General features: G+C 45.3%; 1 protein-coding gene across 2 annotated transcripts in view; it reads left to right on the top strand.

Annotated features, from left to right (window-relative positions):
- The first annotated feature begins 14,946 nt into the window (after window positions 1-14,946).
- Window positions 14,947-18,826, top strand: part of LOC133968769 (ephrin type-B receptor 1-B) — a 152,982-nt gene continuing 149,102 nt past the window's right edge. For both annotated transcript variants that reach the window (XM_062404955.1, XM_062404954.1), the window contains exon 1: window positions 14,947-15,128. In XM_062404955.1, the coding sequence (XP_062260939.1) occupies window positions 15,053-15,128 (76 nt within the window). In that variant the 5' untranslated portion in view covers window positions 14,947-15,052. The remainder of the gene's footprint in view (window positions 15,129-18,826) is intronic.

Below are 18,826 nucleotides of genomic sequence, written 5' to 3'. Positions count from 1 at the left end.
ACACAACAGGAACAACTGGAATGCTATTTAGAAGAGAGCCTACACGTATTACTTGCTTAGAAATGGGTAAAAATGTAACGTTAAAGAAAGTGAAAACAACAAGTTCCTCGAATTCAACCCCTTGATCCAGATCTGCACAAAAATTGAATGGCTTTGACCCTGACCCACACTGCACCCCTCAATCAATTTCGATGGTATCCGTCTGGTAGTGTTTGTGTCATGCTGCTGACTAACAAAAGAACAAACAAACGACAGGGTCAATGTGCTGCGAAAAAAATCACATGGTCTCAGCAGCAGAGTTAATACGTCACTTCCTGCCTCCGCCTGCTGCAGCCATCCGCTCCACCTCTCGCCTGAAAAACCCAGCGGATTTATTGCTGTTGTGATCGCGTCTGTGAAGAGATCGTCCTGCTACGTTTTGCCTGTTTCAAAAGCAAACTGTCATCTCTGCAAACGGCTTCAGATCAGAAATTCTCACAAGAACTCAAATAAATGCCCGTCAGATATCAAAACACATTTGGGGGGAGTTGATGACAGAGAGAGTAATTTTTATTCTTAAATAGTGACTAATGAAGAAAAAATTGGGCTCCAGCAGAAGGGCACTTTTCTCATCCAGGCCAAAAGGGCCAGTGCTTGAGCACCACTAGGGGTCTATCTGTGCACGTGCCTGACCTTGAGTAGAACCGGACTCAGTGTGTGCGGAAGTGCGGCCATGTCTCTTCTCACGAGGGAAATGCGGGAGAGAGGAGAGGAGAGGTAGTAAATTTCACATGTGACAATGTGTGGCGGACATGTACCAGCACATTGGAAACATGGGATTTGGGAATGTTTTTGTGGTGTAATTCGTGACAGCCATGTAGATTCCCATTTAAAACCAATGGGATTGCATGTGATAAGTGTTGACGTGTAATCCCATTGGTTTCACTCGGGAGTTTACCTGTGGGCTTCACACACTAAACCACATGGTTCAGATGGTTTTGACATTTGGTCCCATGTTCACAAGTCCTGTGTCTGTCGACCTCTAGTGGTGGAAGTTATCTACAGCAGTGTAGAAGTGGCTGTGTTCAGTTGACAGTGATGCAGCGATGAGTGTGAGTATTAAAACTGATACAGAAAAGGTTTATGAAACCGTAATGCCACACACATATCTCAAACTTCAAAAGCTTGTAGTCATTTCCTCAAACATTCAGATTTACTGAACTTTCTTTCCCACAGTGTTTGCAGGGATGACCCTCAGACTGACCCCGAGATGAAGCTTTGAATATTTAAACAGCTTACAGAATATAATCCTGGGCACCAGAACAACTGTACACCACTAGTGTCAGTGCTGAGCAGTTATACGTGGTGGTTGATTTGGGCAGTGGTCCTGGAGATTTACTCCCCTCTGTTGGAATCTGGTTTAACCACATTATGATGAAAAGTAATAATTACAGAGTGGTTAGAACAGTTAAATCTAAGTGATATACAAACAATGTGAATTAAGATTCCTGTGTCTGTCTCTTTGTTTTGCAACGTGTTGGTTTAGGCAACAAACACTATCAGCTCAATAATTCTCGCAGCCGAAGCGTGAATCATATCCCGAGTCTGAAAATACTTTGCTCAGTGTAACCATCTCAATAGACAGTGTTTGTGAGAATTCAAGAACAAATCAGGCAGCTTGGCCCGTAATTAATTCAATACATTGACGGAAATGGACGAATCGGTGTTTCCTGCTTCATCTCTCTTCAGTTCCTTTCCATTCTATGTTTCTGAACAGTGTGACTACTTTGATAGAGATTTTGTGTTCTCAACTTCCTTTTATAGATGTCCAGTGAGGGGGCTACACTCTGTTGATTTGCATCTGAGTGACACTTTCCATAAAATGTGTGTTGTGTTGTCTCCGTATTCCAAACTCCATGTTAAGCCAGACTTAAATGGTAAATGGCTTTGTATTTATATAGCGCTTTTCTAGTCTTGATGACCACGCAATGCGCTTTACAGTACAGTTCTACATTCACCCATTCATACAGTGCATCTATTCGCAGCACTTAGTTATTCTATGGGGGGACCATTTGAGGTTCAGCATCTTGCCCGAGGACACTTCGGCATGCAGATGTGTCACACTGGGGATCGAACTGCCGACCTTCAGGTTGGAGGACGACCACTCAGCCACAGCCCCCCCCCCCTTAAGCCTCTATACAGTACCTAGAGATTTTGATCGCATGTTTTTGTACAGTGTGACTACTTACAAACAACCATTGCGTACTGTTAGTGGATTTGAAGAGTTTAGTTGAATTAAACCTTGAAAGTGAGAACGGTGAAAGGGCTCTGGGATTTGAACCCAGGACCTCTCGCACCCTAAGCAAGAATATCTTAATAACTGACAGTTTCTATCTCTCTGAGTGAGGAAAACGTCATGACACAGCAATTATATGCATTCCATGTTAAAAATGCATTCATAGATTTCTCATTGAAAGTTGGGGACGAAGGGTCAAAAAGTTGAGCACAGCCATCATCTTTACCTCTAGACGACTCAAAGGGTCACCTTCATAATACATCGATCATCAGCCTTAACGTTCAAATTAAATCAGCCATATTTAACTGAAGGTGCATATCGCTACCACCAGATAGCGCTGTGGCCCCACCACATGGCTGAGCACTACAGTAAGTCAACTGTTATGTGGCACTGCAGGATGTTTTTTCACTCAGATCCGGGGTAATGCTCCAACCAACAGCCAAGCTTTCCTCATGCTGTGTACACAAGCGACACAAAAAGCCACGCAACTATGGACAGCCATTAACACAAACGCTACAGTGTCAACACACTTTTCCAGCAGCTTGGACTGATTCCCAATCACACTCCTCGGATCAGGCTGACATTTAAGCGACCCACGGGACTCTGCCCATCTTCCATGACCTGAAACGATCCATAATAACCTCTGGCCCCCTGACCTTCTCAGTTGTCATGTTGCTGCTGGAGTTCAGTTGGACGTGACAGCTCCGGAGGGAGGACGAGGCTGCAGAACGCTGTCTGCCTGGGAGGACAAAAGAAGAGGACGAGGCTTTTTATTAAAACCCGTTAAGCCCCGAGGTGAACGTCCAGACCAGAATGAGATACCACAAAGATTGTGGTCGACACTAAAGAATGATTGTGTAATCACTGGGATTTATGTGGTCCCTGCAGAACACGAGATACTGTATCACAGTAAATTTGGAATTTGATATTCATCCTGCAGTCTTTATGTCGACCATTAAACCACATAGAGAACTACTCCGTCTAACTAGTGTAACTGCAGTATACTGGTACATTACAGGTTTTACTGTAACTTCAAATCCTGCTAAATTAGATTGGATTTTGAAATTGTGGCCAAAACTAAATCACTATTACGTAATTATGCAAAAATGCAGAAATATGTACAGGAAATTAAATTAAAGAGGTGCCAGCAGACTGCAGACCAAGAAGAACCACTGAACACAGGAAGACTACATTACCCAGAAATCCCAGCCAGTCGAGCTCTCTTGGAAAAAGCGTTGTAAGTATTATGTAATATTTAACCGCTCTGCATGCATGGTGAGAAAATTAAATGTCTGTGGATTAAAAGAAAAACACATCCAGACAGAAGGAAAGGAGAGCAGGGGGACTCTGACCCAAAGGCCTTTTAAAACAAGTTTCTCATTCCAGCTGTCATTCATCCTTCAGGCAAGAATTACAGTTTTTAATATGGTCTTTAATTATTATCTGAGTGGAGAAGTATCACTTTGTAGAAGGTAAAAGGTATAAATATATGCATGAAGTGATGTGACAGTAGTTAAAGGGAGTGTGCACATTCTAGTACTTCTAGTGAGGACAATCATTGGCATATCACATTCCTTAGCCCATTACGCTAACCGTAACCATCACAGCTAAATGTCTGACCTTAATCAAAATCAAATTCTAATCCTAAAACTAGAATCAAGTTTTAGCCCTTTAACAGCTCTTTGAAAATAGGAAATTGATCCCCACAAGGATATAGAGACAAACACAACCACACACAAATAGTGTAAATGGTTTGTCATCTCTTCACATTTAGGAAAACGGGTTTCATCTCCTGCAAAGATTCAAATCTGCCATGTTTCTGCAACATCCTTTCATGTGTCAGTACCATGTGGTTTTAATGTGTTTTAAAAGTGAATTGTGTTTCAATTCAAATCTCTAAGCCGAGCACGGCTGAACACAAACAGGACAAATCCTGAGATCTCCATTCCATGTTTCTGAAAAGTGTGATTACTGATTTCTCAACTTCTCCTTGGAATGAACCACTTGACTCTGTTAGTTGATTTGTGGAGTTTGGTTGAGTCAACCTTCAAGTATTCAAGTAAGAATAAGACAGCATGGTATCAAGGTCACGTTCCTCCAGAGGTTTCTGTTTTCCAAGGCTGAGAAGTACTCCCCATAACTAGTGCCTTGGTCTCAATGTGCAAAACAGGAGTGGAATTTCCCTTTAACCACACACACACACACACACACACACACACACACACACACACACACGTGTAGTGCGTATTCGACAGGTTATCCATCAAGCCCTCAACAAGCCGAGGATCTGGGGAATGTGCTCTAAATGAGAAATCATTGACTGGGTAACCGGGTGGTAATGGGGTCCGCTTCTGATGGGATAAGGTGGTTGATCCTGGAACATATAGACATGAGTGAGCCACCTGCATTTATGTGGTAAAGCAAATCGTTGAAAGAACAGATTGAGAAAAAGGAAAGAGGAAAATGTTTGTGTGAGGGAGAGGGGACTGGGGACTGTTAATTGCTTTTCTCACTGGTGCTCAATGCTGCTGGACACATAAGACAAAACACTGATTAACAATTAGTAATGGTCAACACGTCGATGCTGAGGGATGGTGTGTTTTTAAAGTGTGTCTTATAATGAGTGTGACACACGTTTTGTGTGCAGCTCATGGTTTTGACATTTAGCATTTGACACGGGCTTCGTCGCATACGTGTATGTGTGTTTGTGTGTGTGTGTGTGTGTTCCATATCACTGAGCCTGCAACAGGCCGATAATGCTCCAAGCATCACCTGGCAGCTGTGTTTATTGATCTGATGATGCATGCTGGGAGAAAAGATTGCTTTCAAAGGGCAATTTTAATATGGGAAGGTCACAGTGTTAACTCAGCGCTATTGTCTGTTTGCATGCATGCTGACTGCGTAACTGTTGTGTAGATGTGTGCATGCTAAATGAGGTCATTATTTAAATAATAAATGTCCAAGTGCACTGTTGTCTCACGGCCAAGTCGAATTTTACACTTTGCATCCTCTGAGCAAAAAGCCCCGAGCGCAGCAGTCATGACATTTATTGATGGCTTCTGCATCTTTTTTATGAATCTGTTTGTTCTTGTGATCCGCCACAGTCATCATCACATCTTGTACCGTGTGTGTGTGTGTTTGTCTGTGAGTCGTATCCAGAGTGGGTATCCGTTTGTAACTGTAAATGCATTTTGCATGTGTTTGTAATAGAAACTAAAGTCCATTTATTTACTGTACTATTTTGGCCTTGTGATGCAGAAGAATATCACAATTTGAAAAATGAAACACAAAATCACAACAAAAAATTTCACAAAACCCCAATGCAACCACAAAGTACAACACTTAGCTGGCAGAGGAATCAATAAGAAAAAGACTGCGTGGAATCGCAAAGTAAAACAGACAGAACTTTAATTAAATTGAATCGGTCCCAGATAATGAAATAACTGTGACTTAAAGCGACAGACACACTGAGGCATTCGACTGTAGGAGCCTCGGCTTGAACTGCAGGACAACATCCACTGGTGTTAACAAGTATCCCTGTTTGTAGTAGAAGGATTGTATGATTCTCCTATATAGAGACACCAGAAAGGTTCCCAACACTGAAACTGAAAAGCAGTTTTAAGTTGAGCTATATAAAGCTAAATAACCAAAATAAGCACGAATGAGACCAGATTAAAAACCTTAAACCAAACTGGATCAGGTTTCACCAAAAGAAAGTAATAAACCAATTTTAACCCAAAACAAGGTCAAGGAAATCTGAACAAATATATTTGGTCGCATTTCTGAGGCAATTTGGTCACAATGAGAACAAGACAACAAAAAATAAAATAAAATAAAAATAATAATAATATTAATAATACTTCCTACTGAAAGCGATAGTGGTAAAGAAAACATTTGTCTAATTAACGGGATAAGCTCTGAAAAAGCTTTTGATTTCAACTGATTTCCAATAAGAAAATGAGTTATAGTGTCAGAAATGTCAGTTTTCATAAGTGAATTCCAGTCGCCGCCTGTGTGTTACATGTTGCTCTTTGTTGACGAGCTTCCTGCGTGTCAACGTGTCCTTCAGCCTTCAGCGACACACTGAGCCCCTAACAGCCCCTGACTGTGGTGACAGTGTGTGTGCGAGTTGGACGTATGATCCAGAGGCGCTACAATGTGTAAGTGCTGAATGAATGTGTGATTGTGTGTGTGACTTGTAATGTAAAGCGTTTTGACAGGTTGTTAGGAGCTATATAAATACAGTCATTTTACCTTTCAGCAGCATTCCAAAGATTCCTCCCCTCAGACGTATGCTAAAGATTCAAATAAATAAAACGTTTCCATGAAGAACATGTATGTGTCTTTTTTCATGCAGCTTAGTGCTTCCCTTAAAGGCAACTCCAAGGCGGCACAGATCGACCTCTGCTGAGCTGCATCACACTGACCAGCCCCCTCAAAACCTGAACAAGGCCTCCGAGACGCCCTCCACTGTACAATCCCTGAGATGGAGTCTCTCAAAAAGGAAAGGCTCTAAAGGAGCAAGTTAACCTGCTGGAAAATAGTTGGAGCCAGCTCCTGGAGGAGCACAGACAAAAAGACGAGCTCCCAGAAAGGGCAAGCTTGCAAGAAAGAATACAAATACAGTTTTTACCTGCTCGCTCAGAAAAAAGAGACAAAGAGCCAAAGGCTATGGAAGGGCAGCGGTAGAGCAGGTGTGATGCTCTGGAGGCGAGCCCGCAACAAGAGCTGGCTGAGGGAGGAAAAAAGCTGGAGGAGGAAAGTGCAGAAGGTGGAAAATGAGAAGAAGCTGCTCGGTGAAGAAAAAAAAGAGGGCTCAAGAAGGAGGAGGAGAAAGACGAGTAAATCAGCCTCCTTTCCTCTAAGAATAAACAGCTTCAGGGCTATGATACCTCAGCTGAACCTTTACCTCTGAAAACCAGTCATCTAGTTTCAGAACGCTCGAGAATTCGCTTTGTTTTTGTTTGTGTTGTATTTTTTTTAATATTTTATTCATTTCAGAAGCTTGTCACCAATATAAAGGAACAAGAAGAGAAGAAGATTCATAACAAGCAGGAAAACAAAATTCATAAGACGGAGAGCAAAGACAAGAGGAAGAGGAGACAATGGGATGAAGAACATTTTTTAAGAGCCCCAGAAAAGCAGGGGGGAGGAAAAAGTAACAGCTAAACTCCTCATTTCAACATTTCAAAGATCACTGCCGCAATTATTGAGAAGGAAAATGTTTTGAAGCAAACAAAGTAAATTTATCACCAGCAGTACTTTTGTCGTAGGGTCCTGACCTTTGATGCAAATTGAATCTATACTTGGTTTGAATCAAAGCTTTGCTGACTTCTAACTGACATGGTTGCATGTGTCAACGTCAGTGTGTATAATTACCACACAGTGTTTTTAAAAATGTGTTTTATCTGTCAAAGTTTTATACAACAGATGTGTTTTATGAATAAATTTGCACTGGATATTGTTCCATTCTTCCTGCCTAACACTGAAATATTTAGATTGAATAGCAACTCTTCTGTGCATTCTTAAAAAACTATATTCTAGTAACTAACACCCACCTCTGCTAATCCGGCCTCCCAAAAGACACACAATTTAATAATACACTCGTGTCCACATACTTTTGTCCACCTTTGGTTGTGGCTCTTTCAAACACCCTTGTGTTCCAATGAACTAAAGTCTTATTGATACAGGATACAGTTGATGTGTGCTTCCAACTTTGTGACAAAGGTTTCACCATCTATCCAGGAGAATACAGGAGGGATTACAATAACAGCTAATAATGCTGCCCTGTGGCGCTGGCTTTATAATTCAGTTGACAGCTTGTCCTCTATTCGACAGCCACTCAAGGGCTGACAACCACAGGATGGCTGGAAAATATAATGAGTGGATTCATGTGGATTTGTACACGATTGAAAGACCCAATGTATTTTCCCTCTTTTAACCGTCCAGATTAAGAAATATAAGAATAACTGTCCTGCAAATCTCCAACTATAATTGTACACAAATCCCACAGGGGATAAACCCTTTGGAGTTGGGTCACAACCTATGGTCACAACCTGGCCTTGGCAGCAAAGTGAAAGCACGCAAGTGGCCATCTGTGCATTTAACAACAGGAGTGTACTTAAATGGCTGCGTATATAATACTCTCCGTTGAATTTGCCTGATAAATAACATGAGATACTGATTGAGGTGGGAACGTTTCCGAAACTAGCAAAGACTCTTGTTTTATTATTATTAGCAGCACCATTAATATTTTCCTCTATTGACCTGAGCTGCTATCATTATAACATTATTAATCAACGGTATGACGATTAGAACTTTCATTATAAGAACCAGTTTGACAGAGCTTGAATCGATATTTACACCACTCTTCTTGTTCCCGTTTGGGTTTCACTATAATATTGTAAGGTCTCGATTTTAAATGTTTGACGTGGTGCATGTTGTGAGTTGGCGATGTGCAAATAAATCTTAAAAATGAATTTTGAACTGCAACGATTGAATTGCTTTGGCCTTGGCGCCGCTTTGGGCAGGGTGTGAGAGAACCTAATGCGCGAAAGAATTTTGGCAGAAATATGTGTCGGTAGAAACTGAATTTGAATATTTAATGATGTCCAGTTTAACTTGAACAAAGTAATTTGTTCAGTGACTGGATGTGTGTCTCAGTAAAATGAAAATATGAATTTAAAAAAAGTGAATTGAATTAAGAGCTGAAGAAAGTGAATGGAGCAGTGAATTAGCGTAAGAAACAAAAGAAAAATCATGGAAAATGTATAGAATATCATTATTATATCCATTCATTATTGAATCTCCAAAATGGTACAACAATAATCGGCCATTTTGTCAGGATATTTTTTTTCTACTGTAAAAATATTCTAATGATTTCAACATTTGCAAATATGAGATTTATAGGTAGTTTTTTTTTCAGAATTTATTTATAAATTATATATTTTTAGATGATACCTGGACTTTTCAGCTTCATGTCCATAACATTAGACATCCTGTCTGTTTCACTGTGACGCCTGTTCCAACCATCACCACCATCCTGGTTTGGACATTTCAGTCCATCGCTGAGCTCGTCTGTCAGAACGCATTCTCTCATCCGCTGAGTTCCAGCCGCTCTGGACTGCTGCACTTCTTATACTCAAATGCAGAAGAGCAGTATCATTTGCTGGGTGTTGCAGAGGTCAGGCTGTGACGGGGGATCAGTGTATGGCAGACAGAGGGGCAGATTGATTTGACCTCCGTTTTCTGCTCTCTCTCTCCATTGCCAGATGTTTATCCCATTTAGCGTGACGGACTCTGGGATGTGTGCTTGTGTGTGTGTGTGTGTGTGTGTGTGTGTGTGTGTGTGTGTGTGTGTGTGTGTGTGTGTGTGTGTGTGTGTGTGTGTGTGTGTGTGTGTGTGTGTATGTGCACCCTCTGTCCGTAAGTGGCTCTATGAAGGACCGGGCCCTGACTGAGGTTGATAGATTTCACTGAACTATCCGTCACAGGCCAGCGAGAGGAGAGGAAGACAGGTCGGGGGAAATGGAGGGATGCACTTTGACGGTGTCCCCCGTGAAACAGCAACCCGCCGGGTGGGACGGGCTCTCGCTGGGAGGCAGCTGACACACAGTGATGAGCTGTCAGGCTAGTTTTGTTTGTCCTCATTAACAAGTCCACCTCCTAATTGTTGCTTTCGTAGCCAGAAAACCACTTTATGAGCCGCGCCGCTCGACTCGCCCGTGATAACATGTCGAGGGATACAAACATTATATATATATTTTTTTTATCATGTGTCAAATGTTGTTGTTGTCAAGGCGACGTCTCTGCAGAAGGTCGGTGCATTATTCAAAGGGCGTGGGGCAGCAGAGGAGGCCGCGTGGTTAATAGGAAACTTTCTGCGACGCCACAAACAAAGAAGGTGGGAACCCAATTAACCTCATCTGTGATTAGACGTCCGTAATCACAAGAAAATGAATAGATCCCGCTCAACAGAACCGTCAAGAGAAACACCTAATCAGTGAATTGTTACAGGGTTCGTGTGTGATTTTGTATTTTCTCACTTTTTTTGGTGGGTGGGGTTGGGGGGGCTGGTGACACCTTTTTGTAGAGATGGAGATGGAATTGGCCGCTCGCTGCTAGAACACCGTCTCAAACAGGAACCCCTGTGGCAGCTGACAGAGCATGGAGTGACTGAGCAGGGGCATGCACCAATTCATTATCCATCTTTCGTGTGTCGCAGTCAGTAACACCGCGCGTGCACGTTTAAGTGCGCATACACACACACACACACACAGAGGAGTAAATACACGTCGGAACCGCAGCCTCTTGCTCATGAAGCCACAGTCAATCTTTGTCTCTCTCACACACACACACACAAACAGTGCGCCGCACACTTGACAAAAAAGGCACGCCATAATGAAGCTCTTACACATTCAGCGCCGCGCAGAATCCCCTCATTGTGTTCCCATGATTAATGGTAACTAAAGAGCTTGAGTCTTCAATGGAATGAATGCGAGCTCACGACTTATTAATCAAACGGCGATACTTAAAACAAATAACGCTCCCGCTGCATCTCTGCAAGGAGAAATGGAGTGTAATCCCTCTTCTCCCCCTCACTTTCACACAAACATAAACATTTCTTGAGTCTCGTATATGTGCTCACAGGTATTTGCATCTGTGTGTGTGTGTGTGTGTGTGTGTGTGTGTGTGTGTGTGTCTGTGTGTGTCTGTTTCCACGTCTAGAGTTGCCTCTTTTTGCTGCCCTGCGACACACAAGTGCAATGGGTGTCTCTGAAGTGTCTGCGTGCACACGGCACCATCAGTCCTGGGATCATTGGCAAATTAATGAGAGTGCTGCATTTAGCTCCTGCCCCGGCTCCCTGTCTGACCTACTGCCACACACTCGTTCTGCTCCTAAAACTCGTCGGATTTCTCGTGTCAGTCGTTGCCAACACAAACTTTCAAACTTTTTCTGAGGTCTAGTTTAATGCAACAAGCTTTTCTCCCCCTACATACATCTTGGTCCAGTCTTCAAAGGATAAAGGATCGGTAATCTTAGAGAAGCAAGCAAGAGCCGACTACCCTTTTCAACCGAATACCACCACCTCCTATTGGCCCTCTTGTCAAAGCTACGGCTATATGAACGCACATTACCGGACAACTGCTAGAAGCCGTCATTTCCGAGACTCGCTTGCCATAACTGCTGACTATCGTCTCTGCTTCAGCGGAGTAGAGTGAATACTCTGTTCAGGTTGGTTGGTGAAAGACGTATAGTCGTATATGACGGTCTGAAACCAAATTACATTTACTCCATTTATTGTTGGCTATCGGAACGTGATGGGGGATTTCCACAAATAAGACAAAGAGTGTTCCAGAAACCGCTGTCCAACCCTGCTCGAGACAAATACTCTCCGAACCAACCCCATGCATCCCCCTTCCAACGAGCCTGTTTTCCATCGTGCCTCTTGAGTTGTGACCCAGAATGTGCGACGACGCCTGGGACCCACTCGTGAGGCCTGACCCTCTGTTTGGGGAACACTGGTCCACAGCACATCAGTATTCAGCCCCGGTCCTGTGCTCATATTGTCAATGGCCGGTGCTCAGACTCGTGAAGACGGATGAAGCTGGAGCCCGGCCTAATAACCAGTCTATCCCCCCAGGGTGGGTGTAGCACTGCACTCCTCTGTCACCTGGGTCCCCGCACTGTCTCCATATTGACTTAGGCATTTCATTTTCATGCATTCATATTAATCACCTGGCAAACCTTCCCTGCTTCCATGCTCTCCCTCTTTTTCTCTATATATACGTCTGTTTCTGCCCTTCTCGTTCTGTACCATTATCATCATCCACCTCTTTCTAATGTCTATGCCTGCTTGTCACCAACCATACGGCTCAAATGCACTCCCGCATCACAGATCTAAATAATGAATGCGGGTCTCAGTGAACGCTGCACTTTGCTTTGTTCATCGGAAAAAAACATCGACCATGTGTACGGCAGATCCGCCCCCGTTGTCCCCCCCGTGTTGTTTTTGGTGTGCGGAACTAGCCGCGCACCATTTTTGTATTTCCCGTCGGCAAACAAACAGGACTCAGGAAACAGGAGACAGAGATGAGAAATGTAAAGGTCACGGCACATTGGTCACGGCGAGGCAGACGCCGGCTGGATGTTTACGGGTCAAAAGCGCAATTCCTTTCGCGATCAGCTCACAGAACGAGAAGAAAAGGGGGAAAAACAGCAATTAGTCGGACACAAGCTGGAGAACACCCCCCCCCCCCCCCCCCCACTTGGAGAGGTTGCATTTGCACGTTGCTTTGAATCTGAAGTGGAGAAAGGGAGGAATGCAGGAAGGCGAATAGAGCTGGGATGCTGCTCCTGCAGGCTTAACCACGCAGAGAGAAATCAGGCCACAGAGAGAATGAGGGTCTCTCCACAATGTGCTTGGGCTCAGTATTGGTATTGGGCTGAGGCTCTTGAGCTAAAGTAGGCATGTGTGGCTTTGTGCGGATCACTATCGGAGCGCTGTGTGGGTGCGCGACTGTGTTATTGTATGCATGTATTTGTCTGTGCGTGCATTGTGAGGCAGGATGTGCTAGAGCAGCAGCAGCAGCAGCATTGTTCCTACCTCCCCCTCATACTCTTCCTTCCTTCCTCCCCCCCCCCCCCCCCCCAGGGTGTGGACAGCAAACCAGGACAGATTGCTCTGTGCCGCTCCTGTATTCGGAGATGACCTGTGGAGTCATAGGTGATGATGACTGAGCCGAGTGACAAATCAGGCCAGGTGGCTATGAGGGGCCTACAAACCAGCCAGCAGCAGAGGCCCCCGCTGCGCTGTGCTCCGTCACACCGGAGCGCCACTCCTCGCCACACCATTAAAAATGACAAATGCTCTCATCAACTTCTTTCCCAAGTTAGCCGCCGCCGCAGCCGCCGCCTGATGCTCCTGCAGCTCTGTGTCTGCCCCAGTTCATCTGCTGGCCTCTGCCGCGCGAGGAACAGCCATTTATTAAGCGGGTCACATTTCATTTACGATGTGTTTGATTTTTGTCTTTGTAAAGGTTAGGAGTTGAAGCGCAGAGGGGAGGAGAAGATAGATGTAGTTAAAAGTGTTCAGGCGGGCTGGGGGGAAAAAAGCTGCAGATAATAAAGAGTGACATGTGGCCTCTTTAGAGTCCAAACAAACAGCAAGAAGGTACAGGAATTCATTTCATAGGCTACACAGTGCTCTTCATTCCATTCATTATGTCCATAAAAAAGTAAAGCAGGTAAAAAGTATCTGGGCCAGTGTGCTGAGGAGGGACAGCGCTGAAGTATTAGGCCATCCAGTGGCCCCGGGTAAAACCAGCCCCACTCAGGCTGGAGATTAACAACCCTATCCCAGTCCAGCGCTCCAGGGACTTGGGGACATATCTAGCCTGACGCAGGTGTGGTTCTGGGCTACAGGGCAGCAACAGCCCTCTTCCTCGGCTGAGGCAAAGTCTGGTTCTCTGTGTCCCTGCAGGGAAAAGCCCATTGTGTGCGCCATCTGTTGCAGCACACGCGCAGACAAAAGGGGCGACGGGGGCAAAGGGTTGGAGCTGATGTGCGCTGCCTGTTTAATATCATTGAGAGGAGCGGCTGATGTTGCCAATGCCATTAAAGAACATCTGCATTGTAATTGTGTGAGCATGATGGAAGGGTAAGAGCGCCAGACCATGTATGAGGCTGCTAGGGACTTTTAAGTGTGGTATCAACATGGGTTGGAGAGAGTGGGAGCATTGACACACTTTAGAGGGATTTTGTGCTCAGATGCTGTGGCAACAACAGAAATCTCTGGAGCAATAAAGTAAAGGGTGGAGCTGCATGCAAAGGCAGGATGTGGAGATCAGTTGTTCATGTCTACAGCCTATGGACAGCAGCTCTGGACCGTATCACCACAAGCACTCTCCGTGTCCTAGTCTGTGTCTTCCACGTACACTGCACCGAGTTTTCATCCTGAGATATTTGTGTTATTTTTTTATTATGATTTTTTTAAAGTTACTATAGGGGCCTGGCAGCAGATACTCCAGAGAACGTGTGGAGCTTCTCACTTTGACAGCTGCTTTCAGGCATGCACTGATGAAGGCGGTCATGTGACAATGCGAATGCCCAATTTGCTCAATAATCAAATTAATTGCTTTTAATTCTAATTGTGCTCAAACATTCTTGTGATTTTCATAAATGAAACATGTAATATCCTAAGTGGAGATGATGACGGACACACACTCCACCATCAGGGGAAGTGAGAATTGCCATATTGGACACGAGTGAGCTGCAGCATTGAACAAGCCGTTTGTATCGTCTCCCGCACGGGTCGAGGCTCCACATGGGGCGCAGTACCCAAGGCAGCCCGGCTAGCGGCGCTATTTCCCTTCAGTGCAGCGGACGCCTGCTTCAAATAGGTCAGGGAAAAGTTTTGTGTTTTGACAATGCGCGCTGGGCGGAGTGGCGGGGCTGCGGATTGGCTGGTGAGTTTCAGCCGCCGCCCGACGATTGGCCGCGGCGCACTAATGGGGGCTGTGAGCAGGCGATGCTGCCCCCCCCCATCCCTCCATCCAGCCCCTCGCACCCCCTCAGTCAGTCCCCCCCCCCCCACACACACTCCGCTCCTCTGATTGTCACACAGTGTTTACTACGGCTTGAAATGTGACTCACAACACAGGCTCTCTGCTGGAGTACCGCGCTGACACACCGAGGGATCCCGGCTCTTTGACGCGCGCCGTGCGTCTTGGCTAATTTTTTTTTTGGGTGGGGGGGGAAACACGCTGCTGGAGACTATGCCCTTCTCGGCCGTGACAGTGGATTTGTGTGCGCTGTTCTGCGCGCTGGTCATCACGTCCTCCGCGATGGAAGGTAAATGCGAGAAACTGAAAAGAAACTGGGATTGTACTTGTTGTGTGCCATGATGCGGGAGTTCTCCGGTCCGGTCCGCACCCTGGGGGTGATGGGGAGTGTGGGTGAGCGAGGGGGCAGCTGCCTGAGCCCCTGGCACCGGGAAGCGGGGAGGTCGCGCACTCGGATCGCTGTGGAGCACCGTGGTTATCCCTCCGGTCCTCCCGCTCCGCTGCGGGTCACTGATGCTGGTGCGTGTCCACGTGAAGCGTGACCGTCTGATGTTGAAACGCGCTTTTAAATACACACATTACTTTATTGCTGGTCATTCGCGGGCTTAAATACGTTGTTTCTCCACTGTGTAGTATTCCCCCTTTTATACAACAGCAGTGGCTACTCTTTAAACTATTTTAGATTGTTGTTATATTACGAACAATTACTGTTTTCCCCAGAGGTAAACGCTTAATTGTAAGTGCCTGTCAAAGCTCTAAGGATTCCTGTCACGTTTTCCTCATTAAATTGCACATTTGAAATGATATTATCTCTAAAGCCCCCCCGAGCATCACTCTCTGGCATTTTCAATTGCAGAGACAAACTCTCTTAGATTGTGGCTGGGAGTCTCTGTCACATGGATTCATGCTCGGGTGGATATACAAGTTTAACTATTGGAATCAGCAACTCCTAAGAAAATGAGCTGCCTCCAGCTCTCTTTTTTTTTCCTCATCATCCATTCCATCCCCTCCTTTATCCCTTTGTCTTTCTCTGCTGCATCTGTCCCACTTCCTCCTCTCCTCTTCCCACACACTCATCTGGACAAGCGGCGGTGCCACAAGCAGCCAATATCTCCTCGGTTAAACATGTTTTTCATTTCCGCTGTGGGCCCCCAGGGACCGAGCACTGGGCTCCATAGCCCCCTGGATATCCCAGCAGCATCATGGACACATAGTGTCATCTCTCATGTTATTGTACAGTCGCTCATCCCCTCCAATAAAGCGCACAAAGAGGAACACCAGCTTATTTCCCCCCGTCTGTCTGTTAAAAGCACAAACACATCCATTAGAAGCAGAAATAAAATGAGTTTTCTCACATGCAGCTCTTTCTCTTTAATCATTTACAACTCTGCTCCTTGACTCTTCCCAGCTCCCGGCTGTGCCTCTGTAATTCGGTGGCGGTTTTCTTGTTTGTGCTCATCAGATTTCCGCACATGCAGCTATGGATAACCGAGCCCAGGCTCAAATTGCTACCTCTGCAAGGATTGGGTATTTTCAGGTTCAAATGTTTACCCAATGTGAGATGACAGCAGAAATGTCAATTCGGAGAGATGAGTGGAGGAGGAGGCTGGGGAATGAGATTTCCTCTGCTAGGAGAGGGATGTGGGGTTTGTACTTCAACAAAAAAAAAAAGTAGGATGAGAAAGAAGCAGATGGGCAGGGAGATGGCCCTCGGGTTACCTCGGTAACAAGGATGAAAGTGATTTCCTTGTTTGGGTGGCTAATTGAAAGGAGGCTGTCCCATGGGCAGGTTAAAATCTGCACTGATCTGAACTCCAATCTGTTGCTCTTTCATTTTATTTGTCGTGTGTGTGTGTGTGTGTGTGTGTGTGTAAAAGGGAGATGGTCCAGCATCACCCCTGCTTCTCCGGTCACCCTTAATGTGATTGCGTGTCTAAATCTTCATAACTGCCGGTGATCTGTGTGTGAACTGGTGTGCGTTTGTATCTTTAGAGTAAAGAGCAGCCCCGGCCATATGGACCTGAGGCTGTGAAGAATTGAATTATTTATTTCACCTCCCCACACGTGCACACACTCACAGTGAACACTGTGAGTGTCATAAGGAGACGAGCTTGAAAGAATGGACGGATAGCTGGAAGATGCCTGACCGTAACAGAAAGAACGATTTAGAGAGTGGTAGTTTTAACATGATGTGTTGTGTGGGTCTGTCTGTGTGAGTGTGTGTGTGTTACGAAGTGCAGCTTGTGTGTCCCATGATTGTGCGGCGCAGGACCAAAATGGTGTGAATATGACTACGGAAACTTGAATTTGCTGGATTCAAAGTCTGAGCCACCCAGCGCACGCAGGCACACGAGCACAACCCCACACACATGAAGACATGATATCTGCAAACAGATATTAATTCACTGGCGAGTTCCTGAAGAGGGGCGGAGGGGCGGGGGGGGCGGAGGGGCAGTCGGGGCCCGAAGCAAAGGGCCAGAACGGAGGGGAGAGCAAGGACTGGGATTTGCATGCCATTAGAAAACGAAGCATGTGCAGCGCTCTTTTTCACCCTCATTTGTCTTCCCTCTGCATTTCTCCCCATCATCTTCACCTTTTCTCTGCCTTTCCATCACCCCCCCCCCCCCACCACCACCTAATTTCTCCATCCCACTCTATCTTCCATAATTCTCTTCGCTAATCTCGCAATCCCTCCCCTCATGTCTCTCTCCTAACTCCCTCATGCTCGCCCTTTCTCTCTCTCTCTCTCTCTCTCTCTCTCTCTCTCTCTCTCTCTCGCTCTCTCTCACCGTGGTGTGCGGACGGTTCTTGCCAACAGCGGCAGTAATTCTCCCCCTACTTACAGAGCCATTGCTTATTTCTGTTTGCCCTTAAACCAATTAGGCTTAGATAAGCCCGCTCATTTAACGGCCTGGAACCGGGTGGTGGAGGAAGGGAGGGCAGGAGGAGGAGGAAGAGGAGAGGAGGACGAGCGGAGGGATGAAACAGCGGTTGAAAGATGGATTTGGGACCGCGGGAGATGGGACGATGAGGGAGACGGAAGGAGGGAGGTCAGGGAGTTTCAGAAAAGATACAGTATGCGTGTTTTACAAATGAGTAGCCTGCGATCGAACAGGGCTGTGGCAGTCTTCTGACACACAGTATAGAACCTGAGCCCTGATCCAACCTGAGCTGAAACAACAGCAGCACCCAGTCAAGGGGCGAGTGGATGGAATGGAGCACACTGTAGAATAAGCAATATTTGTGATATCTTAAGCAAAAGATAATAGTTATAGAAATCAGAACCACACACTGCTGACGTAGAAGCAACGGATATAAAGAAGGAGAAAGTTTAGAGGACAGAGCAAGTTCCAGTCGTCTCAGCAGCCGACTGCTTTGCGTAAGTGTTCCTGAGCAGGACACTGACTCATCTCCCGAGGCATTGTGGGATAGCGGACCCATGCACTGCTGTGACCTCAGTGCGGAGAGCAGTCAGGGTATATTCTTATTCTCATTGTCTCATGCTGCATTAGACGTGATTTGCAAAGTGCCTCATGAGACGTAACCTTGAGACAAGTGTTTGTTCTTGTACAGTTCTGATCGTTCTCTGCTTCACATTAACATGGATTCTATTTTTGCATCTTACTGAAAAAAACTTCTGGTTGTTAGGTTTTCCTTACTCTTGTCTTGGGTTAAGGGCCGAGTATGTTTTACATTGTAAAGCCCTACGAGACAAATTGTGATTTTTAAATATGGGCTATACCATTTGATTGATTATATACTAATTTTAGCAATATACCAATTTGGCAAAAATCATTCTTATGCAAAAATAGGCCATGCACTTACAAGCTGGTAAAGTTTTTATGATCAGGCTCAAATGATTCTCAGTTGTTTCCCGGGGTTGGAAATCTTTAACCAAAAGTAGTAGAGTGGACAGTCTAGAAACAAATCGGTGTCATTGATCGTTAACTTTCGATTTTGCTGCAGGCCGCCTCACTCCTGTGGTGC

Source organism: Platichthys flesus, chromosome 14 (genome assembly GCF_949316205.1).
Source record: "Platichthys flesus chromosome 14, fPlaFle2.1, whole genome shotgun sequence".
Taxonomy (NCBI): domain Eukaryota; kingdom Metazoa; phylum Chordata; class Actinopteri; order Pleuronectiformes; family Pleuronectidae; genus Platichthys; species Platichthys flesus.
This window is presented reverse-complemented; position numbering and strand designations above follow the sequence as displayed.